At 34.2% G+C, this 27,219-nt stretch overlaps 1 protein-coding gene across 10 annotated transcripts in view; it reads right to left on the minus strand.

The window, feature by feature from the left end:
• LRRC7 (leucine rich repeat containing 7) overlaps positions 1-27,219 on the minus strand; it is a 560,700-nt gene that overhangs the window by 61,266 nt on the left and 472,215 nt on the right. For 5 of the 10 annotated variants that reach the window (XM_058717002.1, XM_058717000.1, XM_058716996.1 and 2 more), the window contains 2 exons: positions 26,141-26,281; positions 16,899-17,018 (listed from right to left, as the gene is read on the minus strand). The exons of 1 other annotated variant lie outside the window; for it this stretch is intronic. In XM_058717002.1, the coding sequence (XP_058572985.1) occupies positions 16,899-17,018; positions 26,141-26,281 (261 nt within the window). Of the gene's footprint in view, positions 1-16,898; positions 17,019-26,140; positions 26,282-27,219 lie in introns of those variants that run through there. 4 more of the 10 variants (XM_058717004.1, XM_058716998.1, XR_009258064.1 and 1 more) reach the window with 3 other exon arrangements.

Below are 27,219 nucleotides of genomic sequence, written 5' to 3' on the forward strand. Positions count from 1 at the left end.
AAGAGAAATTGAGACATTCTCAGCTGAAGACAAATGAAGAAAATTTGTCACCACCAGGCCTATCCTAAAATAATGGCTAAAGAAAGTTCTCTAAATAAAAAAGGAAATAATAAAAGATGAAACCTTGGAACATTAGAAAGAAAGAAAGAACATAGCAAACAAATATATGGATACCTATAATGAGCCTTCTTTATCTTCTTGAATTTTCAAAGTAATGTTTGATGACTGAAGTAAAACTATGTCATTATCTGAGGTGGTTCTATATGTATGTAGAGGAAATGTTTGAGACAGCTATAAGCAGAGGAGGGTGAAGTGACAGAAAGACAGGTAAAGTTTCTGCACTTCATTTGAACTGTTAGGTGATGACACTAGCAGACTCTTGTAAGTTATGTATATAGAATATAATAGCCAGAGCCACCATTTAAAAAGCTACACAAAGAGGTTTACTAAAACACTGTAGATAAATAAAATAGAAATTCTAAAAAATGTCCCAATAACACACAGGAAGCAGGCAAAAAAAAAAAAAAAAAAAAGACAAATCAGAGAAGCAAAGAGAGAGAGAACAACAAACAAAAAATTACATTAAATCTTTAAACCTTAATGTGTCAGTTCTTAAATTCAAAGAGACTAAATGCACAAATTAAAAGACAGATCTTGGCAGAAGGGATTAAGGAACATTACTCAACTATATGCAGACTATAAAAACTATATGCAGACATTACTGCAAATATAACAATATAGGAGGATAAAAAGTAAAAGCATTAAAAATATATATTATGCAGATATTAGTTAAAGGAAAAGAGAATGGGCTGTATCAATACTAGATAAGGTAGATTTCAGAGCAGAGCAAATACACTCAATATAGAGAGGGATCTTATGTTATGAAAAAAGAGTCCACTGAAGGGACATAGCAATCCTAAATGCATACATAGCTCCAATAACAAAGCTGCAAATACGTGACCAAAATTGATAGAACTTAAAGAGAAATAAACAAATACACAATTAGAGTTGGAGATTTCAACACTCTTCTCTCAACAATTGATAGAACTACACTGAAAATGACCAAGAATACAGAACTCAACAATACCATCAACTAACCAGATCTAATTGTCCTTTATTGAACATTCCACCTGACGTCATTCGAATACACAGTATTTTCAAGTTTTCATAGAAAAATTACTAAGATAGAATATATCCTGAACCAGAAAACAAATCTCAGCAAATTTAAACGAAATAAAATAACACAGAATGTATTCTCCAACCACAGTAGAATCAAACTAAAAATTTATGACAGAAAGATAAAACTATCTAAACACTTGTAAACTACACAACACAGTTTGAAATAATGTGTGGGTTACAGAGGTCTCAAAAGAAATAAAATAATATATTGAACCGAACATAAATGAAAATGCAGCACATAAAAATTTGTGGAACACAGCTAAAACAGTGCTAAGAGAAAAATTTATGACCTAAATGTAGGTACTAGAAAAGAAGAAGCCTCAAATCAATAATTAAGATCCTACATCAAGAGCCTAGGGAAAGAAGGGCTAAATAAACCCAAAGCAAGTTGGTTTTTATTATTAAGTTATATAATAATATAGTTATATAGTTATTATTATATTATAGTTTTTATTATAAAAAGAGAAGGAAAAAAAAAGCAGAAATCAGTGAAATGGAAAGTGACTGACAGATAAAATAGATGAAACAAAGAGCTGGTTCTTTGAAAAGATTAAAAAATTGACACATTTCTAGTAAGACTTAAAAAGAAAAAAGAAAGAAGACATAAATTACCAAAATTAGGAATGAAGAAGGGAATATCATTTCAGTCCTATAGACATCATAAGGCTAATAAGGTAATACTAAAAATAACTCTACACATAAATTTGACAATTCATATGAAATCGGCCACTTTCTTGAAAAACCCAAACTACCATATTTCATCCAATATGAAATAGATAATTTCAATAGCCCTGTAACTATCAAGATTGGAATCTGTAATTTAAAATCTTCCAGGAAAGAAATCTCCAGGTCCAGATGGTTACATTGGAGAATTCTAACAAACATTTAAATAAGAATTAACGTCAATTCCACACACTCTTTTCCAGAAAACAGAAGAGGAAGTAACATTCCCAATATATTCTATAAAACTAGTATTGTCCCAATAACAAAACCAGACAAAGACAGTACCAAAAAAAAAAAAAAGAGGAAGTAAAAGAAAACTACAAACCTCCTTCATAGATGAATGCAAAAATCCTTAACAAAATATTGACAAATAGAATTCAGCAATATATATATCTAAAAGAATTATGTACCATGACCAAGTAGGGTTTATTCCAGTGATTCAAAGCTTGCTCAATATTTCAAAATCAACCAATGCAATGCACCATATTAATGGACTACAGAAGTAAAATCATGTGATCCTATCAATGGAAACCTAGGACATTTGACAAAATTCAGCTCCCATTCATAACAAAAATTCTGAGATATATAGGAATGGAGGGGAACTTACCCAACTTGATAACGAACATTTCCAAAAAACTTAAAGCTAACATTATACTTAATGTTGCAAACTGAATACTTCCTCCCTAAGATGAAGTAAAGGCACAGATGTCCACACTCACCACTCTTTTTAAACACAGTACTGGAAGTTCTAGTCAATAGACTAAGGCAAGAAAAGGAAATAAAAGGCATACAGATTGAAGAGGAAGAAATTAACTGTCCTTATTTGCATATGACATGACTGTCTACATTGAAAATCAAAAGAATCAACAAAAATATATTCCTAGAACTAACAAGTGAGTCGAGCAAGTTTGCAGGATACAACATCAAATGTATTTATGTACGTTAGCAACAAACATGTGCACATCGAAATTTCAAGCAACAGCATATACAATCACACACACAAAAAAGTGAAATATTTAGGTGTAAATCAAACAAAGCTTGCACAGGACTTATACGCTGAAAACTACACAATGCTGATGAAAGATATCAAAGATTTAAGTAAATGAAGACATATTTATGGATTGGAAGACTTAACATAGTAAGGACGTAATTCTCTCCAAATTGATACACAGGTTTAACAAATTCCTATAAAAATCCCAGCATGATTTTTTAATGGATATATATAAGATTATTCTAAAATTTATATTGAAAGGCAGCAAAAATAGAATAACTATAATGATTTTGAAAAAGAAGAAGAAAACAGGAAGAATAAGCCTATCTGATTTCAAGATTATTATAATTACAGTAATCAGGACTGTGTGATATTGGCAGAGGGACAGACAGATAAATGGAACAGTTCAGAGAACCCACAAATAGATTCACACAAATCTGCCCAAATGACTTTTTGTCAAAGGTGCAAAAGCAATTCAATGGAAAAAAGATAGCCTTTTCAACAAACGATGCTGGCACCATTAGACATCCATAGGCAAAATAAATGAGACCTGACCTACGTCTCATACTTTGTATGCATATAAATTAGCTCGAAATAGATCACAGACTTAAATGTAAAACGTTGAGAATGAAAATCAAACTACAGAATTCGAGAAAAGATTAGCAAATCAAGAATGGGATCAAGAACAAAGAACCCTCAAAATGCAAAAGTAAGAAACTAAATAATCCATTTGGAATAATGTTGAAAGATGTGAAGAAACATTTTACCAAAGATTATACAGATGGCAGCAAATAAGCACATGAAAAGATGTTCAAAATCATTAGCTATTGGAGAAATTCAAATTAAAACCACAGTGAGATATCACTACACATGTATCAGACTGACTAAATAAACCATAGTGACAACGACAAATGCTGACAAAGATGAGGAGAAACTCAGAGGCTGCTGCTGCTTGAAATGTAAAATGGTAAGAGCCGTTCTGGAAACATTTAACAGTTTCTTAAAAAACTAAACATGCAAGGAGTACCATATGATGCAGCAGTAATATTCCTGGGCATTTATCCTGGAGACTTAAGACCAACATTCATACAAAAACCTGTCCACAAATGTTTAGAACAACTTTCTTCATAACAGCCCCAAACTAGAAACAATCTAAGTTTCTTTCAGTGGGTGACTGGTCAAACAAACAGATGTGTCCTTACCATAATATACAAAACAGCAATAAAAGGTAAGAAACTATTAACACACACACACACACACACACACACACACACACACACACACGATATGAATGAATCCTCAGAGAATTATGCTGAGTAAAAAAGCTAAGCCCAAAAGATGACATACTATAGGATTCCATTTGTATGACATTCTTCAAACAACAAAATTATAGAAATGGAGGGTTGTAGAAATGCCAGGAGTTAATTTAAAAAATAAGAGGCAGTACAGATAACACAATCTTTGAAGGTAGATGACCCTGGGTTTTACTTCTTGCTTTTAGTTGTGCAATCGTATACAAGCTACCTATGATAAGCCCTCTGCTTATCATATGAAAACTGTAGATATAATAAGTGCTTCATAGAATATTGTGAGGAATAAAGAAGACAATGTATTGAATTGAGCAAATTTCTTGGTACATAGTAAGTACTCAATAATTGCAATGAGAATAAAAAGTTCTCTGCTGCTTAAAGATCTGATTGTTCTTTGGACATAGCAATAGATAATCACCCAAAAGAACTGTTTTTAAACCTGTGGCAAATAATCAATGTCAACTTGCTTTATAAACTGCTCCTGAAAGTTAGCCAATCAGCAAGAGTCTCACTCAAATAACCATGCTTCCCCAGTTCAAGGTCAATTAACCCCTAAATATTCCAACTTCTGAAAATCCATCAATTCTTGAACTCCATGCTTCCTCAGACTGTGGTTTTACTCAGAGATTGTACAAGTTATTTGTTAGCAAGCAGTAAATTATGTTTTGTTTCAGATATTGAAAAATGGCTTCTTTATGGAGGGATACCGCATATACAAATTTAAAAAACACAATTCTGGGGCTACTGCGTGGCTCAGTCATTTAAGAGTCCGACTTTGGCTCAGGTCATGATCTCGTGGTTCGTGGGTTGGAGCCGCGCATCAGGCTCTGTGCGGACAGCTCAGAGCCTGGAGCCTGCTTCAGATTCTGTCTCCCTTGCTCTCTGCCCCTCCCCCACTCACGCTCTGCCTGTCTGTCTGTCTCTCTCTCAAAAATAAATAAACATTAAAAAAAATGTAAAAAACACAATTCTGTCCTAAGTGGAGATGGTGCTACTCACTCTTCACTAATACAGCTAATATTGTAAGTTGCAGTGATTCACCTTCATTTTTTTTCCCATAGACACTTCCATCCCCATTATTTATATAATTTCATAAAACTGTCCAGATGAAGAGTACAGCCAGTGTTAATGGATAAGTAATTCAAAAGAGACACTAACTCATGACCTTGGTCTCATTAACAGCCTGCTGTTAGGAACACCGCTAAATGAAAATTTAGCTTGTCCCTAATTAACAGATTTTTATCCAAAATAATATTATAACAGCTACCAATAATTAAACACTGATATGACAGACATTGTGATAAATATTTTACATCATGGTGTTAATTTTTAGAACCACTCTATAAGGTATGCATCACTGTGCTCTTTCCCCCATTTTGGAAAGTAACAGCAAAGCTTAATATGCGCAAGGGCCAATCAAAGATAAAGTTCAAGTTCATAATTTCTCTTGCACTCCTGCTTATAAGAAAAAAAAAGAACACGATCTTAAGAACTAATAAAAAATTGAGATTTTTTTCCCTGCAGCTTTAGTGCATTATTTAGTTTTTATGTTTTAGTATAATTGTCATTTTGCAGGGATTAATTCAATATTCAGTGCACTTTCATTACATTTACCAGTGGTTTTGGTGACAGGATTTAGGTTATTTTGAGGAAAATGGAGAGAGTGTTAAATAGGGGGTGGTGGTTGGAATCTTAGGTGATATAATCAGGAAGTTTGATGAGCTAAATCATTGAGAAACAAAATTAACAAAATGAACTAAATTCAATACTATAGAAGAATCTGTAGGTAGGTTTCAGTCATGCCCAGAGCTCCTACATCTGTTCCTTCTGGATTCACAAAAGTAAGTAAAGAACTTGCAAATGTTTCGGATGAAAGAAAATGAAGGTTTAGGGGAAAAAAGTGCATTTAAGATCTAAACTCGATTTGTGTAGGATTGGGAAGAACAAGTTGAAGAGGACTCAAAAATTATTTTTAAGTACATGACTGGTGCCAGGGTTTCTTTCTCTCTTCTGAACATGGAAGAGAAGAAACAATACCAAGTTGTGGCAAAAAGTTCTAGCTAACTACATATCAAATATATTGCTGATATTGAGGGTTATTTACTATTACAACAGGTCTATGCTATAATGTTTTCTGAAAGTTTTTGGTTGAGTGGGGTGGGAGGGATACAATACCTTAGTAGTATAACATAGTAGTTAGACCAGGTTGTAGAAGCAGACATTACTAGGCTCCAATCCTGTGTTCCTCAATTCCATGCCTCTGGCTCCCTGTCCCATAAGATTGTTGTGAAGATGATACGAGAGTGTCTATGTTAAACAACTTAGTACAGTCCTACTCTGTATTGTAGAAATTGTTTTATAATTATGTTAACTAAACTAGTAAGCATTATTTCTTCTTCTTCTTCTTCTTCTTCTTCTTCTTCTTCTTCTTCTTCTCTCTCTCTCTCTCTCTCTCTCTCCCTCTCTTTCTCTGTATTTTAAATATTCAGCTGGGGCAGTTTTGATGCCAAAAATCTATGTTCTCCCATTTGGGCATTAGAGGACAATTAAGCACAGATACTTGGAAGGGAGCTCTGAAGCTTAAAAGAGAGGGGGCAGGAAGATGTTCTTTCTCCTGTCCTGGGGACTGGGTGACATTGCATTCTGCTGGCATAGTGCAATATTTTTAGAGGGGGTTATTCAAAATACTTGTTGACTTCAATTTTTTAAGAGTTAAAAACTGGTGATATACTTCAATGCCCCAAATGACAGTTAAAAGGGTGAGGCAATAGGCCCTTTCCCTTCAGTGCATACGCCTTAGGATGACAGCTGGCTGATATGTGCAGACGGTCTTTTCCGGCTTATTGAATCTCATAAGCATATTCTCTTATGATTAAATGTCAACTTATAAAACACAGCTATGGAACTGGAAATTATTAACCAAATGAAAAAAACAATAAAGAATCCACAGTAGCGAAAATGATGAAATTAGAGCTAAGTCTATACTCTTCAACCTACAATTTGTTTTGTGATGATGCTAACTTACTACATTCCTGAAATAAAATAAAAAGATGTTAACAGTAACAACAAAAATTTGACAATTATTCCTTTCACCCTTAAGATTTATTAGACTCTTTAGATATCCAGATAAAGTCAGATAAAAATCAAGTGGCAAGACATGGGATCTTACTCTTGTGATATCTTCTATTTGGCAACAATCCTTGATCATCTGCCAGTTGTCATGTTGTTTAGATCTTCAAATTACATACTCGGTCATGGACATTTTTATTTCACTGGATTAATTTTTCATTTTCCTTTTGCTTTTATATTTCTTCCAAAATGAAGATAGTATAAATGTTATTGAGTTATTTCAATTTTCCTAGGCAGAATAGTCATTTGTTTTAAGGAACAACAAGAATTGATGGAAGTAGTTTTAATCTGCCACTTTATTGTTTTAATCTGTGGCAAGGTTTTTTTTTTTTTTAACCTCTGACTTAACAGTCATTTGATAGACATTCTTTGGGTTTGCACTCTCACTGAGGAAATAATTTAGAGTCAGTCCAGATGAGAACAATCTCCTGATTTTATAACAGCGATGGCTTTCACTACTGGGCACAGCTGTATTGTTGTACTTATATTAGGAGATAAAGGGATGTACTCTGGAAATTAAAGAATTAATGTTGTGTTAAGTAAAAAAAAATAATTAAAAATAGCAAGCATGAAACTAAACAGGGTTTTACTCAACTGCCACTTTTGCTTCAAGTTAGAGATTTTTTTCACTCACATTTCTACAAACTCCTATCCACATTAATAATAGTACATCAATTGATTAAAAATATATCATTCTAGCTGGTCAGATTAACAAAATAAATCTTTGCAATGGATCATTAAATAGAGGAAATTACTTCATTGATTTCTTCAAACGCTTCTTCCTGATTCAGCTACTATTACCGAGGACGTGGAACTGCCCCTGAAGGGGACCCTTTCCATGAAAGTTTTGACTTCCTACAGGCCATGTACTCTTGCTTTGGCAATTAATTCTTATTTAACAAGCAAGTCTTACTATTTACTCAGGCTTCTCTCTCTTATTTCGATAATTTGCAATTATGGGGGCATTGAATCTAATTGGATGCATTCATTCTTATTTCTCTAGTATAGTGAAAGACATGGCTGCACTGATTTACTGGAATAGATAACATGGCAATCAATCAGGAAGCTGTGTTTTAAAAGCATACATTTAATTCATCTGAATAATGGTTCTGATACTGGTAACATAAAAGGAGTGCAACTTGAAATTCTCAAGACTAGATTTGAGCCCTTAGCTTATGATTCCTACAATTATTCTTTGGCTTATTGTATGTATTTTAACACCTAGCAGTACATTTTTATCCTGTTCTAGAACAATAACTGATATTTATGCCATAAAGACCATGCTGAGGCTACTCTAGTAGATATAAAAGCATATATTTGTTAGGCAGGGGACATTAGTGCATGTCTTAATGTAGTCACTAAACATAAGTATCAGAAATTTCAAAGAGCCTCCAATGGATATTTGGTGGATGCCTAACAATATTAGCAATAATTGATACTTAACCATAAATCATATAAGATATAGTTTTCACCTACTTCCCTCTCCTACTCTTGACCCCTCCCAACCTGGAAGGAGATTTGTATGACGGTGGGTATGCTTGCTTCCCAGGCAACTCGTGTGTTGCTTAACACTCCTTTTTTTGGGTGCTGGGGTGGCTCAGTCGGTTAAGTCTCTGACTCTTGATTTCAGCTTAGGTCCTGATCTCATGGTTTGTGGGTTCAAGTTCCACGTGGGGCTCTCCGCTCACAGCGCAGGGCCTGCTTCAGATCCTCTGTCACCCACCCTTTGCCCCTCTCCCAGTCATGCTATCTCTCTCTCTCAAAATTAAATAAACGTTAAAAAAAACCCTCCTTTTTCAATCTAAGGGCAAAATTAAGGAGTGGGTACTTACTATGCACACAAATAATCATTTTCAGATTATTTCTGGATACCAAAGCCCTACTTTCCAAGATATCAAAGAAAAGTATAGTTGCATTATTGTAGATCCAGAAAGTTGTCTTCAAAATCCTGCTAGGGATTAAGGTTCATGCATTTGCTATCTTCCCACTGTTCCCCTGTCCTTTTTAAACTTTAGTTCCCTGAAAAAAGTGGCTTTTGGTCAAGAGAAAAACTGCATATATTAGTGTAGGAAATGTCTCTCTTGGGGCAACAGATTGTGCCAAGAGTTTTTTTTTTTTTTTTTAAATCCATAATTGTATGACGTCATCAATTTGCCCTTTCACTGACTCATTTCTTCATTTTTGGGCAGAGCTCCCTGACAGTGAATGAGTTTGGCTGATCTTTCTTCTTGAAGCTCAGCAGCCTCAGTGGAATATGCTGTCACCGTGGATATCAATGTGGTCTCGATAGAGCTCAATACAGAGTCCTAAGTGACACCACCGTGAGTGAGAGTGACAGGAAGAGGATGAGGGAAACAAGGAGAATCTCAGTCTATCAAGTGACTCAGAAAAATCTTTTCCTAATGTTTAGAAAAAATGCTTGGGGCTTAAAATGACTATATAAAGGATTCCAACCTGTTTTTGATTTTCAGGGATGGCCCAGTCTACCAGAAAAATTAAAGAAATATTTACTCTGGCCAGTGCAAAATGTGCCTCTATCAGAGGAGAAAAATGAGGCCCAGAAAAGAGAAGCAGAAAAGCAGGAGCCAGGACTGCGCTTGGCATTACTCACAGTGATAGGGAAAGTTGTTCTCATTTGCTTATGGACTGACAAAGTCGAGGCATTTATTCCTTGTGGTTCTTTACTGTTAATAATGTGCATTGCTTTGGGAGGGAAAAATACAAAGCCTCAGGCAAAACCTACTATACCTGACATATTTCTTTCTGTACGAAAGGAGAGGTTAGCTACAGAATTGACAATTACTAAGTTTCAGAATATTTTTTTTATTTCACTTTTATTTTAAGCTGGAACTTGACTCTGACGTAGTTGATGGAAATGAGAAACATACCTATTTCCCTGTATCTTACCTCCTATATGCGAGGTTTACTGGGTTGATTTTCCTATCTGCTTCTTCCACATATTGACTTGCTCTCTTCTAGCCTCAAGATCTACTCTACTTTTGCCATCCTTACTTTTTCCAGCATTTAAATATTCATCTCTCTTTCTTACCTGTTCTAGACTTTCCACTATTTCCATATAAGCAAGCTATATTTACCCACTCCCTGCCTTTGATATAAGGGATTCCAACAGCACTATTGCTGTGTCTCAGCTAAATTACAAAAGTCGTGAATTATTGTTACTTTTATTTCAGTTCCATATACATATACAGTGCGGATAGCAGTATTTGCTCTTAATGGAAAAGGGTTTGGAAAAAGTTACTTTTCAATGACTATAACTTAATAATCACGTATTTTAAGCACTTTTTTTTTTAATGTTAGAGAGAGGAGTGACAGTGAGGGAGAGGGGCAGCTGGGAGAGACAGAATCTCAACTTCCCCTGCCTAACAAATATATGCTTCTTTAACAGAGAATCTTAAGCAGGCCCCACGTTCAGCATGGAGCCTGATGTGGGGCTCTATCTCATGGTCATGGTTCATGACCTGAGTTGAAATCAAGAGTTGATGCTCAACCAACTGAGCCATCTCTAATGATTATATATTTTAGATAAGATATCTATGGCAGAATAGTAAAATGCTTTTTATTTAAATAACTAAATATGCAGGTTAATTTTCATCTGTCACACTTTTAAATATCTACTTCTTATTTAAAAATGATCTCACTTTTTTGGAAAGTTCTACAATAGATGGACTTTTATTACCAAGTGGAAAACCAATTCTAGTAACAATTTGATTCACTTGTTTTAAAATAAAAATGATATCTTGACCATATGGTCAACAGCAAGGCAACATAAGATTTTCAGGAGGTATTTTAGATCTTATCTTTCTAAGTATGTATAGAAAGAAATGGTAAAATGCATTATACTAAGATACATGAGAAAGGCCAAAATTAAAATAAGGAATGAATATTTCTTCCCAGGAACTTAATTAAAAAAACTTTTAATACTTCATATGATTTGAAAAAGCAAAAATTCTAATTTGGTTCCTGGGAAAGAAAGGATGAAAAGACAATGAAAATGATAAAAAAAAACCCACATAATTTTTCTTAAATTTCTTTAAGTTTCTTCTAATGAGTTCATGGGCAGGCCTCACAGATGACAAGCATCTGGCAATCACGAAGCCCTTAATGGCTGAGCTGGCTTTGTAGATGTGACAAAATCCTGGGCAAATTCAGCATCAGGGACAAGTTTATGAGCCAAGACTAAATTAGCTGCATTTTTATACTTTTCTTCTCAACTGTGTCCGTCTTGATGTTGACCCTTGGTACCTATCTTTATTATTCTAGCTGCCAACTCATTATGCACTTAACCTAGAAAAACAGACACTTGGGGAGGGAAGAGTTGCTAATGCTGAAAGAGACCTTTGAATGTCTAGTCTTTACATATTAAAAGATTTTCAGATTTAATATCACTAGGATTTTAAAGTTTCTTGGTTACCCTTTCCAGAAAGGGAATGTTTTAAGTTTCATTTGTTTTAATATGCCACTTTAGCCTTTTTGCTACAATGCTTTTCTGCTCCAACATTGCAACATATCCTTATGGGCTTTATCCTTCAATTTTAAACCTCCTCAAGGATATGCAACCTTAAGACTCTCAAAATTTTTTTAAGACTCTCAATATTCTTAAAAGAGTTTGTCATTTCAGAAGTAGGGAAAAACAGCCTTGTCATTCCTATGGAAGGAGTCTACCAAATCAGAGTATAATATCTGGCTTTAAATGAAAAAAAATTCACATAAGAAAGGAAAAACAAAATTTCACTATGAACTTCCTACTATTTTCTCTTAAGTATAGGAATGTAATCTAAAATATGTAGTCACCTGTGAAATCTTGGTGAGTAATCTAATTTAAACCCCACATCTCTCGGAAGAATCTGTTTCTTTTTCCGTACAGCGGATAAAAATAATAAAAAATAATGAAAATAATAGTACTTACCTGATATGGCTGTCGTGGGGATTAGATGAAGAAATACATTATGACATTTAGCACAATACCTAACACAGAGTAATATTTAATATATGGTACATAATAGTTCTTACCAGAGTGACTTTAGCATAATCCAACAGATGACAGCTGTGAAAGCAGAGATGTGACAGCAGTCTAACGTACAAATATTCCTGAAACCACTGTTGTTTTCAGCCATTCAAAAGTTTTTAATAGCAATTCTTAAAGTGCTTGTGTAGTAATGTTTGGAATTCAGGGGGAGGTTTACATAGCTGTGACATGTTCTTCCAGCAATGACCCCCAGACTCTGCATTGACGGATATTTAGAATTTGAGATTTTGGACACTGACATAGCAAGAGAGAACTGAAAACTACCACCTACTATTACACCATTAAAAGAAAAAAAAGTCAGTTAAATCCCACCTCTTGCCACTCAGAAAAAAAGAAAGCAAAAAAACAAGTCGGGATTTAACACCCTCAAATTTTGCCATGGATTAGCCACTCTCGGGTACTCAGGACAGAAATAGTAGATAAAGAACAAAATCCTTTCTGATCGATGAGCACTTTTTGTCTATTTTATGTGTCTGAAATATTTGATGTGTTGGAGGGTACCCAAATTTGTTCTCCTATAGTGTTTGAAGTACTCACAGGCATATCCGTGAGTACTACCAATATTAGTTCAACCAAAGAGCTATGATAGCCAGAACAGAGAGCCACAGTTCAATCAAAGCCTTTCTGAAACTGTGTCTCCCCCTGGATCTCTGAAGCACCACAGGGTTTCTGATCATGGTAGTATCACAGCACTAAATACCACACAGTTGAAGTATCACAGTAGTAACATAGGAGTATCTCTAAGAATAATAATAAGATTGTTTAAAAACTCTAATACAGAGATTTCAAGAAATACACTGAAATGGAGCTGGCTACGACTTCATCATTTATTCTCCTTTGATTCCCCATTCCATTTTTAGTCCAATTCTTAGTTTTCCATTCTCATTCTGTCTACCCTGACTACTCACTTCAACTGCAAAAGTAATATTGATTTTTAAAAACATTCCCTGTATAATGAAATATAAACACAATAAATAGTAGTATTTTTTTCATATTTATTTCAGTGAATCCTGAAGCCCAGGTTAATAATCCCATTACCATTTTCATTTCCTTAAATTGATTCTCACTGAATATTAACTTAATATATTCATTTAGAATATAATAAACTAAATTTGGATATTTAGAGCATCTTTTAATCTCTCTACTCTGTGAGATAATAGGTAGACATATCTATACGTTCTAAAATCCCAGATTTTAGGCAAATTTCAGGTAATCTGAAAATGCATATCATGATAGTAGGAAGAAGATACAAATGAGTTTACACATGAAAGACATACTACATTATTTCACATTTGAAAAGAAGTATCAAAGGTTATGAAGTTTTCACATAGATGAAATAATTATTTTAGTCTTAAATAAGACCAACTACCTTACTAATGTTTAATCAATACAGGATTGCATGGGGTTCTTAAAAAAAGTAGAGAAGCAAGCAAATGATTATCATGATTTTTACTGATGATATGATTATGGAGCTTGAAAATAGATTTCAGGTAAAGTGCATATATGGATGGTTAATGTAAACAGCTCTTAATTCCATTCAGAGTAATAAGTGAATAAAGCTTTTTTTTATTGGTCACTGGAGTTGAGAGCCCTATCTATTCTGCTCCAACTGATTAGTCAAAGCTAATCATATAATTCCATTCATCTTGCTAGGGGTGGGAAGTCCTTCACTATTTTGGATCAATGAGATCTAAGAAGACATTGGTATTTAGGGTTGAAAAGTTTTGCTTGAGGTTTTGAAAAGTTTTGCTAAGAAGAGGTAGGGATTTAGGATTGAAAAGTTTTGCTTGTAACAGACTGTTTTTGGAAACTTGGCTCTTTCCCTTGATGGATTTGGAAGAGGAAGCTTGTATCTCTAATTGTCACTGGCACACAACTTAAATAATGAGAGGAACCAATTTTGGGATAAAGCCAACAATATGGATAGAAGAATGGAGAGGGAGAAAAACCCTAAGTATTTAAAATAATATAACTGAATACTAAATCTGAGGCTTCCTCTAGATGTTGATAACCAGCTAGATATTTACTTAATATTCAAGGCTGTTTCCTTTGAAGTTTCTATAACTTGTGGTAGACCCTATTGATAAAATCTATGGTTATTCCTTCTCTGTTCTCCTTCCTAAGAACATCCCTAAATGTTGGTGTCCCATGGAGCTTTGTGTCATCCATCTGCCTCACAGCTCAATTATGACATATATTTTGATGATTGCTAAGTCTGTATCTTCAGCTAAGATTTCTCTCCTGAACTTCAGATAAATATCTCTAAATATCCACTAACCGTTACCATTTAGATACCCTAAAGATACCTCAAGTCAACATATTAAAATGTAAACTAGGCTTGCCTCCTCCACTTCCAACCATTAACTCTTCTTGTGCTTCCAGTCTCAGTGAATGGCACATCAGTCCCTTGTCCAAATGAGAAACCTGTGTTTCAACCATGGAACTTATATCTATCTCCTACACCCTATGTCCAGTCAATCCCAACATCATGTTGGCTCACCTTTTAAGAAGATATTGAATCTATGCATTTCGCTCCACCACCCATTGCTTCCACTTACTCTCCCCTGTATTAAAGTAGAAGCTTTTTAACTGGTCCAGTTGCCTTCAGTCTTTCTTCTCTATAATTCATTCTCTGAAAAGCTATCAGAATGTTTTTTAAATGAAAATTTAATCTTTGCTTTCTCATGTTTAAAACATTTCAAAACTCCCATTCTCATTTCCTTCAGAATAAAGTACAGCATGATCAACCTTCTGTTTACCTTCCAGCCTTATTTTACACCACTCCTCTCAACTTTAGTTTCTTTACTAAACAGGTGCCCTTTCCAGAAAATCTCATAACCTTGTATCCCAACTTCAAAGCACTAACCACACATTATGTTTATCTGCTGTGTTAAATATTGCCCAACAGGCAGATTAATAACATGTGTAACACCTGTAATCAGGGCATTAACAGCTATTTGAGGTAAAATAATTTGATATTTAATATATATATATATTTTAAAAAGCACTGAAGTAGTCATCAAGAGGAAAATCATCACCTAAATTACAAAGAAAGTATGTGATTATGTAGTATATATGTAAGCTATGAAGCATAATTATAAAATTCAACCTAAGAAATAAAACAGTAGCAAGAATAATACAAATTTCCTCCATGATCTTACCCCCAGTTTCCTCTTTAGAGATACCTCTAATCATAAATTTTGCTAACCATTCCCTTTTAAAAATAGTTTTCTGAGTCATGTACTTATGCCTAAACAATATATTTTAGTTTTGCTTATTCTTGAGAATTATAAATTTCATAGGTTTGATGTGTTCCATCTTCTGAAACTTGTTTTTTACTAAAATTATGTTTCTAAGGTTTATACATATTATCATAATTACTGATTAACTAATTTTCATTGCTTTAAAATATCCTTTTGGGTGAATAACAGAATTTATTTACATACTTTTCTGGTGGTAGGTTTTTCCAGTTTCTTACCATTGTAAACATTAAAAGTGTCTTGAATAACATCTTAGGAGGACAATTTTTAGAATATAAGGTACACTCATGGTCATCTTTATAAGATAATTTGATTCCAAAATGGCTGTTTTTATTCCTACAGGAACTATGAAAAGGTTTCCATTGCTCTTATACTAGCAAACAATTTACATTTTTCAGACTTAATTTTTGTGGACTAGTAGGTATAAAGTAGCATCTGTTTTTTTTTTTTTTTGCATTTCTGATTGACAAAAATATTCTGCTTTTTAAAATGTTTATTTCCTCTCCTAATTATTCTTGTATTTTACCATTCTTTTGTATTGTGTTGTATGTCTTTTCTTATTGACTATATGAGTTTTAAAAAATATATTCTGGAATAGCAATCCCTTGTCTCTCATATATGTTGTAATTATCTTTTCCTGGGTTGTGGCTTTCTTCTTATTCCCTTTATGGTAATTTAACATGCAGCATTATAATTACTTACTTACCACTTAGGATACCTCACTAGACTAAAAGATCTTCAAGTTAAGACACCATATCTTACTTTTGTTCCCCAGAATCTAAAAACTGCTCAACACATAGCTGAGCACAGTTGCTCAGTAAGTATTTATTGAGTGAATGATTAGATGAATGAACTGGTATGACTTTACAAATGGTAAATCAATCTTTTTAGTTGAATTTCATTTTACACAAATTGGCTACACCATACTGCTAAACTCAAGAGGGTCAGAAGTGTATATTACACACAATCCTGTACTTGCACTTCGAAGGTGGGTATCAGACACTAGTAAGAGGTGATAGTATCCATAGAGGTGGCAGGATATTGTTTATAAAAATTTGTAACCAACTCTGAACATTTGGCAGTGTTCATTTTTCATTCTTTTCGTGCACTTATGGTTAACTAAACTCCCTATAGTGGGAAAATATTTAGTCTAAATTTATTACAAAATTAGAAATGAGGTTATGACACAAAATATGGATTACATATTACAATGGATGCACAAGGTTCATGGTTTGTGTCATTAATTTGAAACTGGTTACCTTTTTAGTAATGGTGTCCGGAGGTACATCCCGCCTCCCAAGAGGATAAGGATTCCATTGGCCACTAGGAGATACATCTTCTTGTCCATTGTCTAAAATGTTGCTTTGCTGGGACGGGGTCTATTGCAAAAATGGTATGGCATTCTTTAGTGATGTAATAGAAGTTTATCATAGTTTTCTGAAAAGAGTCCCTAGTGACTGTAAGATTAATTGTGTTTAATCGCAGAAAAACAAATATTCTGAACTGGAAGTATTATTATTCACTATTTACTTAATAAGAATTCTGAATTGACAGGTTTTTGGAAGCAATGAGAAATTCAATGAAAATAACCACTTTAGAGTTATTTACTGAATTTTAAAGAAAAGTTTAGATTATTTACAATACCTGAATAAAAAATAATCCGAATAACATTAACCGATTGTTAAAAACCACAACATTTAAAAATTGCTTAATTCATTTCTTTACTATAATCTTACCGTTTAGACTATAAACTGAAACCATATAATACAGTATATAACTTTCAATATTCCAAACCTAAAACAAATTTTATAAGGCTGTACTGATTCTGGGAGAACATGCGTTGCACTAATCCAAAATAGTGTTAATAATAGCATAGTGTAAGACTTACGGTACTATGACATTATATACAGATAGCTTTTAGGGAAATATGAAAGCAACATCGCAAACGTTGTGCTATTAGAATCACAGCATAAAATAAATCTGACTGTTGTGTTTCTAATTTTATTTATATAGATCATTTGTGCTTTAAGTTTAAACACCTCATATATTTTTAGCTGATTTACTGCTTATTTTTTTAACAAATAATAATACCCCTGTATTTATTATTATTAGTATTTGATATGGGAGAGAGTTCCATAGTTTGACCTGAGCAGGTAATTACAACCATCAGAAAGATGGGCTCCCATAGAGGGATATAGTAGTGGTATATTTTTCCTGTGGAATGAGATTAACTTTTCTCAATGACTTTTCTCCTTCTCTAACCTACCACATATGCAGCTACTCCTTGATTTGCTGGGGAATTCTTCTGTGGATGAGAAATTATGCTGTTTCGTACACCGTTTTCTGTATATGTTTTGAAGTATCCCTATGGATAAATCAAGCCTAGTTAGAGGGTGCATGTGCAGCTCTATTCTGTGTGAGGAAGTGTCCAACCCCAGGGTGGGAGAACTGGGCCATTCTCTTCACAATGTTGCACAGATGGGCGGCTTGGCAGCTCTCATCTGGTTATACAGAGTGGTCCTCGTTGGTTTTTTAAAAAACAATTATATAACCATCCAATCTGCATGCTGATTGCATGCGTTTTTTAAAAAGGATTGCTTGGAACTATTTTAAAACAGGGTTATGATACCAGATGGAGTTTTCCTAAGGTATAATGGATATAATGAAAAGTAAGGAGGTAACTCAATTTTCTTATTGTACTTTGGCCATGTGAATTCCTTTTTCAGGAGTCTATCAGAAACTATGAACAAAGAGAAAAACCATCCTGAACTGAAGCTTCTGGGTTAGCTAGGAATGCATTCACTTGTGGTTGTTTGAAAATTCGCATGTAGGTAACACATTTAAAGTACATATTACTTGAAAAAAAAACCAGATTGCTACTAAATCCCTGTCTGTCTGTTTTCAAGCATTAATTTTCCTTTATTTCCTAATATTTCCTTCATAATATTTCCATTATAGTCTTTTCCTTTTTCAGATCAACACGTTTGCATATGCCCCCCCACAGTTTTTCTATATATTAAAATACAACAAATCAAGTTATTAAAATTAAGCGGTTAAAATATAAGTATTCAGGGTAAGCACTCCTGACTGGTGTTTGTTTGTTTGTTTTTGGTTTAAATTAATATACATGTCTTTCTGGCTTGATTTCTTTGCCAGTGAAATGGGATAAAAAATGTGTTCATCTGGCTAGGTGTTTGCAAAATATACTTCTAAGAAGTGGCCAGAATATATAACACAGGTATCCCTTTTTTTCCCCCCTCTATATCATGTCCATCTCCTCCTCTATTTCCTCTACGAGTCCTGCTTCAGCTTCCCAGACAGGACTCTTTGTCACAGAGAGCAACTGAGAATTGCAGAATTTTTCTTGGTGTTAAAAAAAGGTGAAAACCCTTTAGTCGACATCCTAATGTCATAATGGTGTAGGTTCTTCATTCATTTAGGAATCTCTCTCTCTTTTTAAAATTAGAATTAGCAACCACATCGATTCTACATTACAGGGGTCAAAGAAAACATAAACATACAGACACGTGAAAAAAATACTTTCACTAGACATGGAAATTAAAGGAATTTCCTGAAAGCAATTTCCTTTATTCATTTCAAGAATGCTCTGGCCTTTTTTGTTTTTCTTAAGTGAGACATCCTGGGAGGAAGGGGAGTTTAAGTTTGGAGAAGTAGAAAGACCATGAAAACAGCTTATCAATGTTGAGGGGGGGCGGGGATGGGTAATCTAAAAAAGAATTATACAGTGTGTTCACATTCTATTCCTAAGGTGTACAGCTATTTACTAAAAAATTATACTTTTCACAAACTGCTACTGAATTGTATATAAATGCAGTTGCTGAGTTGTGAAAATTCTAACAAAGGTTAAAAGGAGCAACTGAAAAACATTTAAAAAAGTAATGTGAAGCTATCATTGTTGAAATTTGTTATTTCAGAGAAAATAACCAAATTGAGATTCAGTTACTCATTCAATTATTTCTAATACTACATTCTAGATGTTTTCTTTAGATACTTTAGAAAAGTAGGAATGAATCTTCTTTTCCTCAGCATATGTAACCAATTAAATATAGAAGACATCGAAAATATTGCACCATTTTCTCAGCGTCTAAATTCTGTAGATCTATAATATTTCAAAATATAGACAAAATGGTCATTATGATTTAGTGAAAAATCAGAAATTATATTTGTTAAGAAATACTCCAATGCTAGGAGTTTTGCTGATGGGACTCTGTCCCAAAAATGACCATGGACATTTATAGATTTAACATTTATGTTTTTGACTACTGTGAATGAGCACAAGTGTGTACTGGAAGAAGTAATTTCTAATTTGGCTGAGACATAAATATGCATGAAAATGTGTGATATATATGTGCATGTATATAAATGTGTGTATGCATGTGTTTATATGTGCCTATGTGAGTATGTGTGTATATGCAGGATTCACGTATATGAATAAATGAGCTTAGCTGACCCAGTAGTTTTACTTGGGTTAGTTAATTAAAGGATACACTGAATACTTGACAAATTATACTTACTGCATTTAGCTGGAGAAATTATATGAGAGTGGTATTAGCATTTGGCACTTTGCAAATGTCTCAGGATGTATGCCTTAAGATCTCAAGGATCTATTTTGCTTAGTAATTAGCCTATAGTTCACAAAGGCATTACCATAGATTCAAAATGTTTTAAAAACAATTTTCCCAAGAGTATTTCCAGTGAAAATGGGAATATAATTTATTTTCCACATATATTTAAAAAATAGGTATTACAAAGACAAATATACACCAAGTTACAATATAAATGATTTTGATTTCAAGGGGTTCAATCTGAAGGTGGTAATGTAATGTTCAGATGATTTTTAAACCAGCATTTCATTATTATGGTTAGGAAGCGTATGTATGAGTACTAACATTATTATGTTGGTAATGTTAGCCATTGTCCATGAGGATTTATGTGGATTTACAGGCTGGAGGTTTTTTTCATAATTAGAAAGATAAGTGAATCTTCCTTGAGTGATAGATAGCCAATAATAAATCCAGCAGAATCAATAGAAACTATAGGCAATAGAAACTATAGCCCCAAGGTGCTACATAAATCTTGCTTTGCTTTCAGCAGAAAAAAAATGGGATTAAGTAACCCATGAGAGTAGGGTGAATAAATGCATATCAAATGTTGGTACTATTTGATCCTGAATCATGTGCATAGATCCAGTAAGAAAGGACATTAGAAATTAAAAAAATAATTTTAAATAGTTGCAAACATTTCTATCTAAATTTCTCTAATTCAAAAGATAGTAGGATGAGGATCAAGTAATAAAACAGGTAGCAAAGTCATCTTCTTCCAGGCAAAATTCTATGAAAAGATTATTTAATACATATATTTCCATTATTTCAACTTCCCTTCCTCTGAAATTGTAATTTATATTAGTGTCTGTTTCAATAAGGCACTAAGTAGTGGGTGCTATGGTATAATATGGTGGTAGAAGTTGAAAAGAAAGGAACAAGACAAAAAAGTATCAGTTTCTTCAATGTGGAAGTGATCATGCTATACCCCAGCCACACACCTGCAGAGGTGGAATTAGAAGAGGCCAGTGATTTCTTCCCAGTCCCACTTGTCTCTGGGGTTGCAGTAGCAGGAATGATTAACTTGTGATTTTGGGGGGTTCACAATCTTTGGCCTTTCCCTGCCATCAAGCATATTTCCTGGTGATACTGAGTGCCCAGGAAATGGATGAGCATGAGGTAACTTTAAGGTAAAGGTAAGGTAACTTTAAGCGGTTACTTTAAGGTAAAGGTAAGGTAAAGTTACTTAAGGTAACATTAAGCATTTACTAAATTCTGCTAAGAGAGCCCTGTGTCTGTAGCACAGAGGGAATGATTTGGGTCATGATAGGTATTGGATTAGTTAATATATTCGACTTGTGTATTCTCTTCTCCATTCCATAATATCTATTTTTCTGGATTATTGTGAAGATGATGTGAGATCATAATGTATATGAACAAACTTTATCAACTATTTTGAGTTATGTTCTCTGAAAATGCCAGGTTTTGTAAATATTTGAGAAGGCTTCATTGTACAGTAAAAACAGCAGGGACCAGGGTGCCAAGCAGAGTCAGATTCAAATTTTACCTACTCCCATGTTAAGTGCCAGGGTTACAGTAGTAAAACAGAATTGAGGTAAGTTCCTTTGTGTGACACGTGAGCCTCAGTTTCCTCATTTGTACAATGAGATAAATACTTCCTTTGAGGATTTATGAGGGTAGTGTGAAAAAACATATTTAAGGTACCTAATGGTACCAGGTACACAGTAGATTCTTAATAAATCCTAGTCTTTATTCTCTTGTTGAAATTCTTATTCTACCATTAATCTGGATAATAAAAATGGCAATTTGAACTGACATTTTACAATATTAGATTTCTCTCTAATAACATAAAATTTCAAGACAATAGCTAAGCTCAATTACAACAGAACACATCCAAAGAAGCACATGGAACCATTAATAATGTCATAGAAAGTTGCTTTAAATGCTTTTTGGAGAGGCAGTAAATAAATGATAAATGGATAAATGAATGAATGAATAAATAAATAAATGAATAGATAGATAGAAAATATTAATAATTTTATAATTTAATAGCTGATTTATATAGGTTAAGTGTTCTGGTTATAAGTACTATTAATTTTTTTAGGAAATTAAAATAAATATCAATGAATAAAAACACTAAAGAATATTAAATATTAAAATAATTTTGGGGCACCTGGGTGGCTCAGTCAGCTAAGCATCCGACTTCAGCTCAGGTCATGATCTCATGGTTTGTGAGTTTGAGACCCGCATTGAGCTTGCTGCTGTCAGCACAGAGCCCGCTTTGGATCCTGGGCCCCACTACTCTGTTCCCCTCTCCTGCTGATGCTCTCTCTCTCTCAAAAAGAAATAAGACATTTAAAAAATAATAAAATAATTTTGTTGTATTTATTAACATTCTGTTAATATCTTAACAGATGTCATAAAATTACCATAGAATATGTAATTTACTGTTCATAGTATGGAGCCTATATGTGGCTTGTAATTCATGAAAAATGTTTAATACTTGACCTGGCATGTAATAAATATGAACAAATTAGAAATATTCAATGCACAGAAAAATCTGGGAAAGTCTTTTCTTTTCATCTACATAAATATTCACTTTTAAAATAGAAGTATAGATTCTTTGATCTTCATTCACAAACAGCTATATCCTTTAAATAATTTATTACAAATTTGTTTAAAAATTTGAAAAAAAAAACTAGATATTTTTGGTAGCTTAAATAGAAACTCAAACCAAAAAACAAATAATACACTGAGTCAGGACCTCAGCACAAATAGTGACTTTCTGTCAATTACCAAAAATGGAGGTCGGGGGAGGTCAGAAGCACTGAAAGGTGCCCTCTCTGGGCAACCTGCAAAAATATAGTCTCAGTGTGACAGAAAATACAAACAGTGCTCCTTTCTCTTAATTGAGAGAGGTTAAGGCTTGAAAACAGAGTATGGGGAAAGAGTGTGGATTTCAGCCCTGAATGTTCCCCGGGTAGGGCACTACCTACACCAAAGTAGCTGCACCTTGAATTCCAGTGCTTATATGGTAATGCATGAAAATGCTAATTTAGATTCCTTCGACATTCAGAGTCATTTACCACAGCACCTAACTAAGGATGGCCAGGATTGTCATTTAGGAATTTTATAAATAAAAAGAGCTCAGTATTTCCACGGGAACATGAACAGTTTTGTCAATTTTATCTACTGAAAATGTTTGTTTATAAATTGATCTTACTCTATATTTTCAATGAAATTCTCGTGGCTCACAAGCATTTAGAGACTGAAAAGAAATCTTAAATTACTGACATTAATTTTTATTATCTTAAGTAGCGAAAGTGTTGTAATAGATTTTTATGCAAAGGAAAATAATTTTTGCCTGTCTCCTGGTGAGAAGGGTTCAGGGAAATTAAGCCTCAAACATAGGATCTGTTAGCAATGGTCAGTGGAACCAAGAAAGGAAAATTTTAAGAGAGGCTGTCTCTAAAACTTGGCAGAGAAACCAAAGAAATTTTCAAATTAAAGAAGCTCTGTGGAAGAGATGTGCCTGAGCACAAAGGTAACGGGGCAGAGACAGACTGGAATCCATGGGAGTAAGTAGGGTCTGGAGTATTATTGAGATATCGAACACTCAGTGCCCATACCTAATAAAGTTCCTGCACTGCCAGCAGGTAGGAAAGTTGTCCCAGATGTCTAAAGCTCAAAGTTTATAGGCCTTAAACTGATAATTTAGGGTCATAAAATCTCTTAGGGGTAATGGAGTAGTTGCCCTGTCGGTATTCTTTTTTCCCTCCCTTGCCTTCTCTCTCTCTCTCTCTCTCTCTCTCTCTCTCTCTCCCTGGTGTGGATAATAACATATTGATGATAATTCGTTTTGAGATGGAATCTTTCAATACTTGAATTATTCTTGGTTTGCAGTTTAATGCAGCTTCCAAAGAGAATTCCTTTAGCTCATCTCTGTACCTAACCGAGGAAGGTTGAAAAGTCTCCAAATATGATAACTCTGTAATATTTCCAATATAAATGATCTTAGAGCTATAGTAACAGTTAATGAATGCATTTTCTAGGCTACCCCACACAAGATCAGAAAATTAATACAGCAACACTGAGGTATCGAATTTATATCTGGGGAACACTGCAGACGTTGAGAAATATATGTTTCAAGTATAGCCCCATTTTTCAGAATATATTTATGTCATTCTATAGATGGATAAGCAAATAGGACTAAACATTAAACAAAATAAGGGGTTTTCCATATAATTTGAGGGGGTTCAAGCAATAGCTCCCTTCCTATCAACATGTCTCTAATCTGCTCACTGAATTTTGAAATTCCACCCTCTTAATTTAAGGGTTTGATTTCTATCAAGTGCCAAGCCCTCCAGGGGAGAGACCTATTTCAGTTGTGATGTCTCATTTACTCCTTAGTGCAAACACATTTCAGGGTCTTTTGAATGCTGGTTTTGTGAGGGCAGAAGATGAGAACCCTGGGCATCTGAGGGGACATGAAGAAAAGGTTCCATTAAAGTAGAGGCTGCCATAGAAAGGGTCTTGCTGATAGTGTGCTGGAGCTGACTTGTACTAGCTCGTGAGAGCTAACTGGACTCATGTCCCAGTTCTGTGTTCAGCGATGTTAAGTTAGTACCTTGAATTTGGCCATAGAGGGAGTGGTTACATCACAGACATTAGCAAACACCACAAACCAGGGTTTGTTCTTCTCTCTGGAAGGAAAGTTACCTACACACCCCTTGTCCTGCCACAGGAGACTGAGGACAGGAAAAACAACATTCAAAAGTTCTTAATTTAGTCTTTTTTTTTTCTTTCCAAAATAATTGTGGGTGAGGAAAAAGCTGTGAATATAAATGTCTCTTTGGTTTTATTCCTCTATTCACAGTAGGAAGCAAACTATCCAGAGTCAGGGATTGTTATTAAGACTAATTTGACAATAAAACATGGATTCAAGGTTTTTTGACCCTCATTTTGCTGGGATGGGTTTTTTTTCCCTTATGTTCATCAATTTTATTATGAGAGAAGTGTTTGGAGGCTACTGTCATTCTGTTATCCCTACTTTGCATTGCTTTTTTCATAAAACTTACTAGGTTAATGACTATATTAATAATATAGTCATAATGACATATTGTGTGAAAATGACTCAATAGCCTCCATCAAAATGTAACTAAGACAGAGGCATTAATCCATTTCAACAGGTAAAATGTGCATTCTCAGTTTTGCCTGAATAAAACAGCAGAAATGTTCTTTTGACAATGGAAATGTTTCCTCTTCCAGTATATTTCATTTCAAATTAGCCCACAATTTCACTTAAGGCCATGCTAACATGCTCCTTTCCCATAAGTCTAGGGTAACAATTTGCTAGCTAAACCACAACTTGCTCCTCACGTTTTATGTCTGTGTAATATTTCCCACAAAGACAATGGGCTGAAGGAGCATCGAGAAGTGCCAAACACTTCATTTCCATTCTAATTTAGGTCTCTATGTCGTTTCCAAAGGAATCAACTGAAATCCAACAATAATTTCTAGCTCTGTTCTCAGAATGTGTCAGCAAGGGAACATAGGGCTATCTCCGAAAAGGTTTAAAAATATATGTTTATATATCTACACACACACGAAAGAAAGGAAAACAAAGAAGAAAAGAAAAAGAAATGGGTAATAAGAAAATGAGCCTTAGAGCAACTCAAAAAGCCATGTGCCTGCTCAATCCAAAAAGCAAAGCTATTAAGCAGGAACCTGCGAATCGTTCTAGCTCCAAAGATTCATTTAGCAGCTAAGAGTTTGGGCTCCACATCATTTGCCCTTGTGCTTTTTGAACTCAGGAGAGTCTATAAGCAGGGTTGTATGTACAGCCTAAACACATTAAGTGAACAAACAACATTAATTGGCTTTGGTATGCTGACACATGTAAGGCAGTCCATACTTACTTTCTGAAGAGGTAGTTCTTGTAGATCAAATTTAGACTTAGTCTGCAAGTTTAAAGTCATGCTTCTGCCTGCATGCATTGCTGAAATACCTCCATAGGGCAGCATGCCAAGGTTAACTGTGTTGTGTTTGTAAGCAGCATTCTGAGTAGAGGAAATAATCATGTGACAGGGTGTGAACACATGCTCAACAAACTGATTATTACATGAACATGTTTAAATTTATAACATTTAACTTTAAGCGGGCAAACAGTAACTTCCTTTTAAACATGCACTTGATCAGACAGAAGCATACAGTAAACAGTGTTAGTTATGCACATAATGAGTACCATCCAAAACTACAGAAAAGACAAAAAAGCAAGGATACATTCTGTTTTACATTTGCTGCTAACTCAAAGGCATAAAACCTATCTCTTCTATATCATGATAGTAGTGACTTTGGACAAATGTTGTTCATTTGTGGTAGTCTATTGATTCAAAAATTTCAAACAGTGCGATCTTAATCAAATTCTGCCAGCTGCAAATCTCATGGTCTCTTTCACATTGTGAGATAAACACATACAAAAGACAAATGCCAGCTTCTAATGCTGCCTTAAAATGGATGTACTACAATGTTAAAGCCAAAATCAGTGTCCTTTATTTCTGTCTATAGACATAATTACAGCAACTCAGAAAAAGATCTGGTCAAAAAATCATTCAATCTGACTATTGGCTAACTGAATTTACTGATTAATTTAGTAAAACCAGTCAAATAACTTGTATGTGGATCTGAGGATTCTAAGGGTTTTTTTTGTTGCTTAAAAATTACATTTTAAAATGGAGAAATTTCATAATGAATCTATAGGAATTTTGATTTGAACTATTAATGCTATGTATCAATTTTAGTATATGTGCTGCCGAAGCGAGCACAGTGCTATGTATCAAAAATACCTAACTATCTAGAGCACTCTGGTGATATCTGCATCGTGGTTATCCTTCAATCGGTGTATCTAAAGTTATCCCAAGTGTCTGATAGCTAGTTAATTTTTTTTCTACAGAACGTCATTTAAATTAAAACATTTTGTAGGCCCTGTCATCAAATA

The sequence above is a fragment of the Neofelis nebulosa genome, chromosome 2 (genome assembly GCF_028018385.1).
Source record: "Neofelis nebulosa isolate mNeoNeb1 chromosome 2, mNeoNeb1.pri, whole genome shotgun sequence".
Classification (NCBI taxonomy): domain Eukaryota; kingdom Metazoa; phylum Chordata; class Mammalia; order Carnivora; family Felidae; genus Neofelis; species Neofelis nebulosa.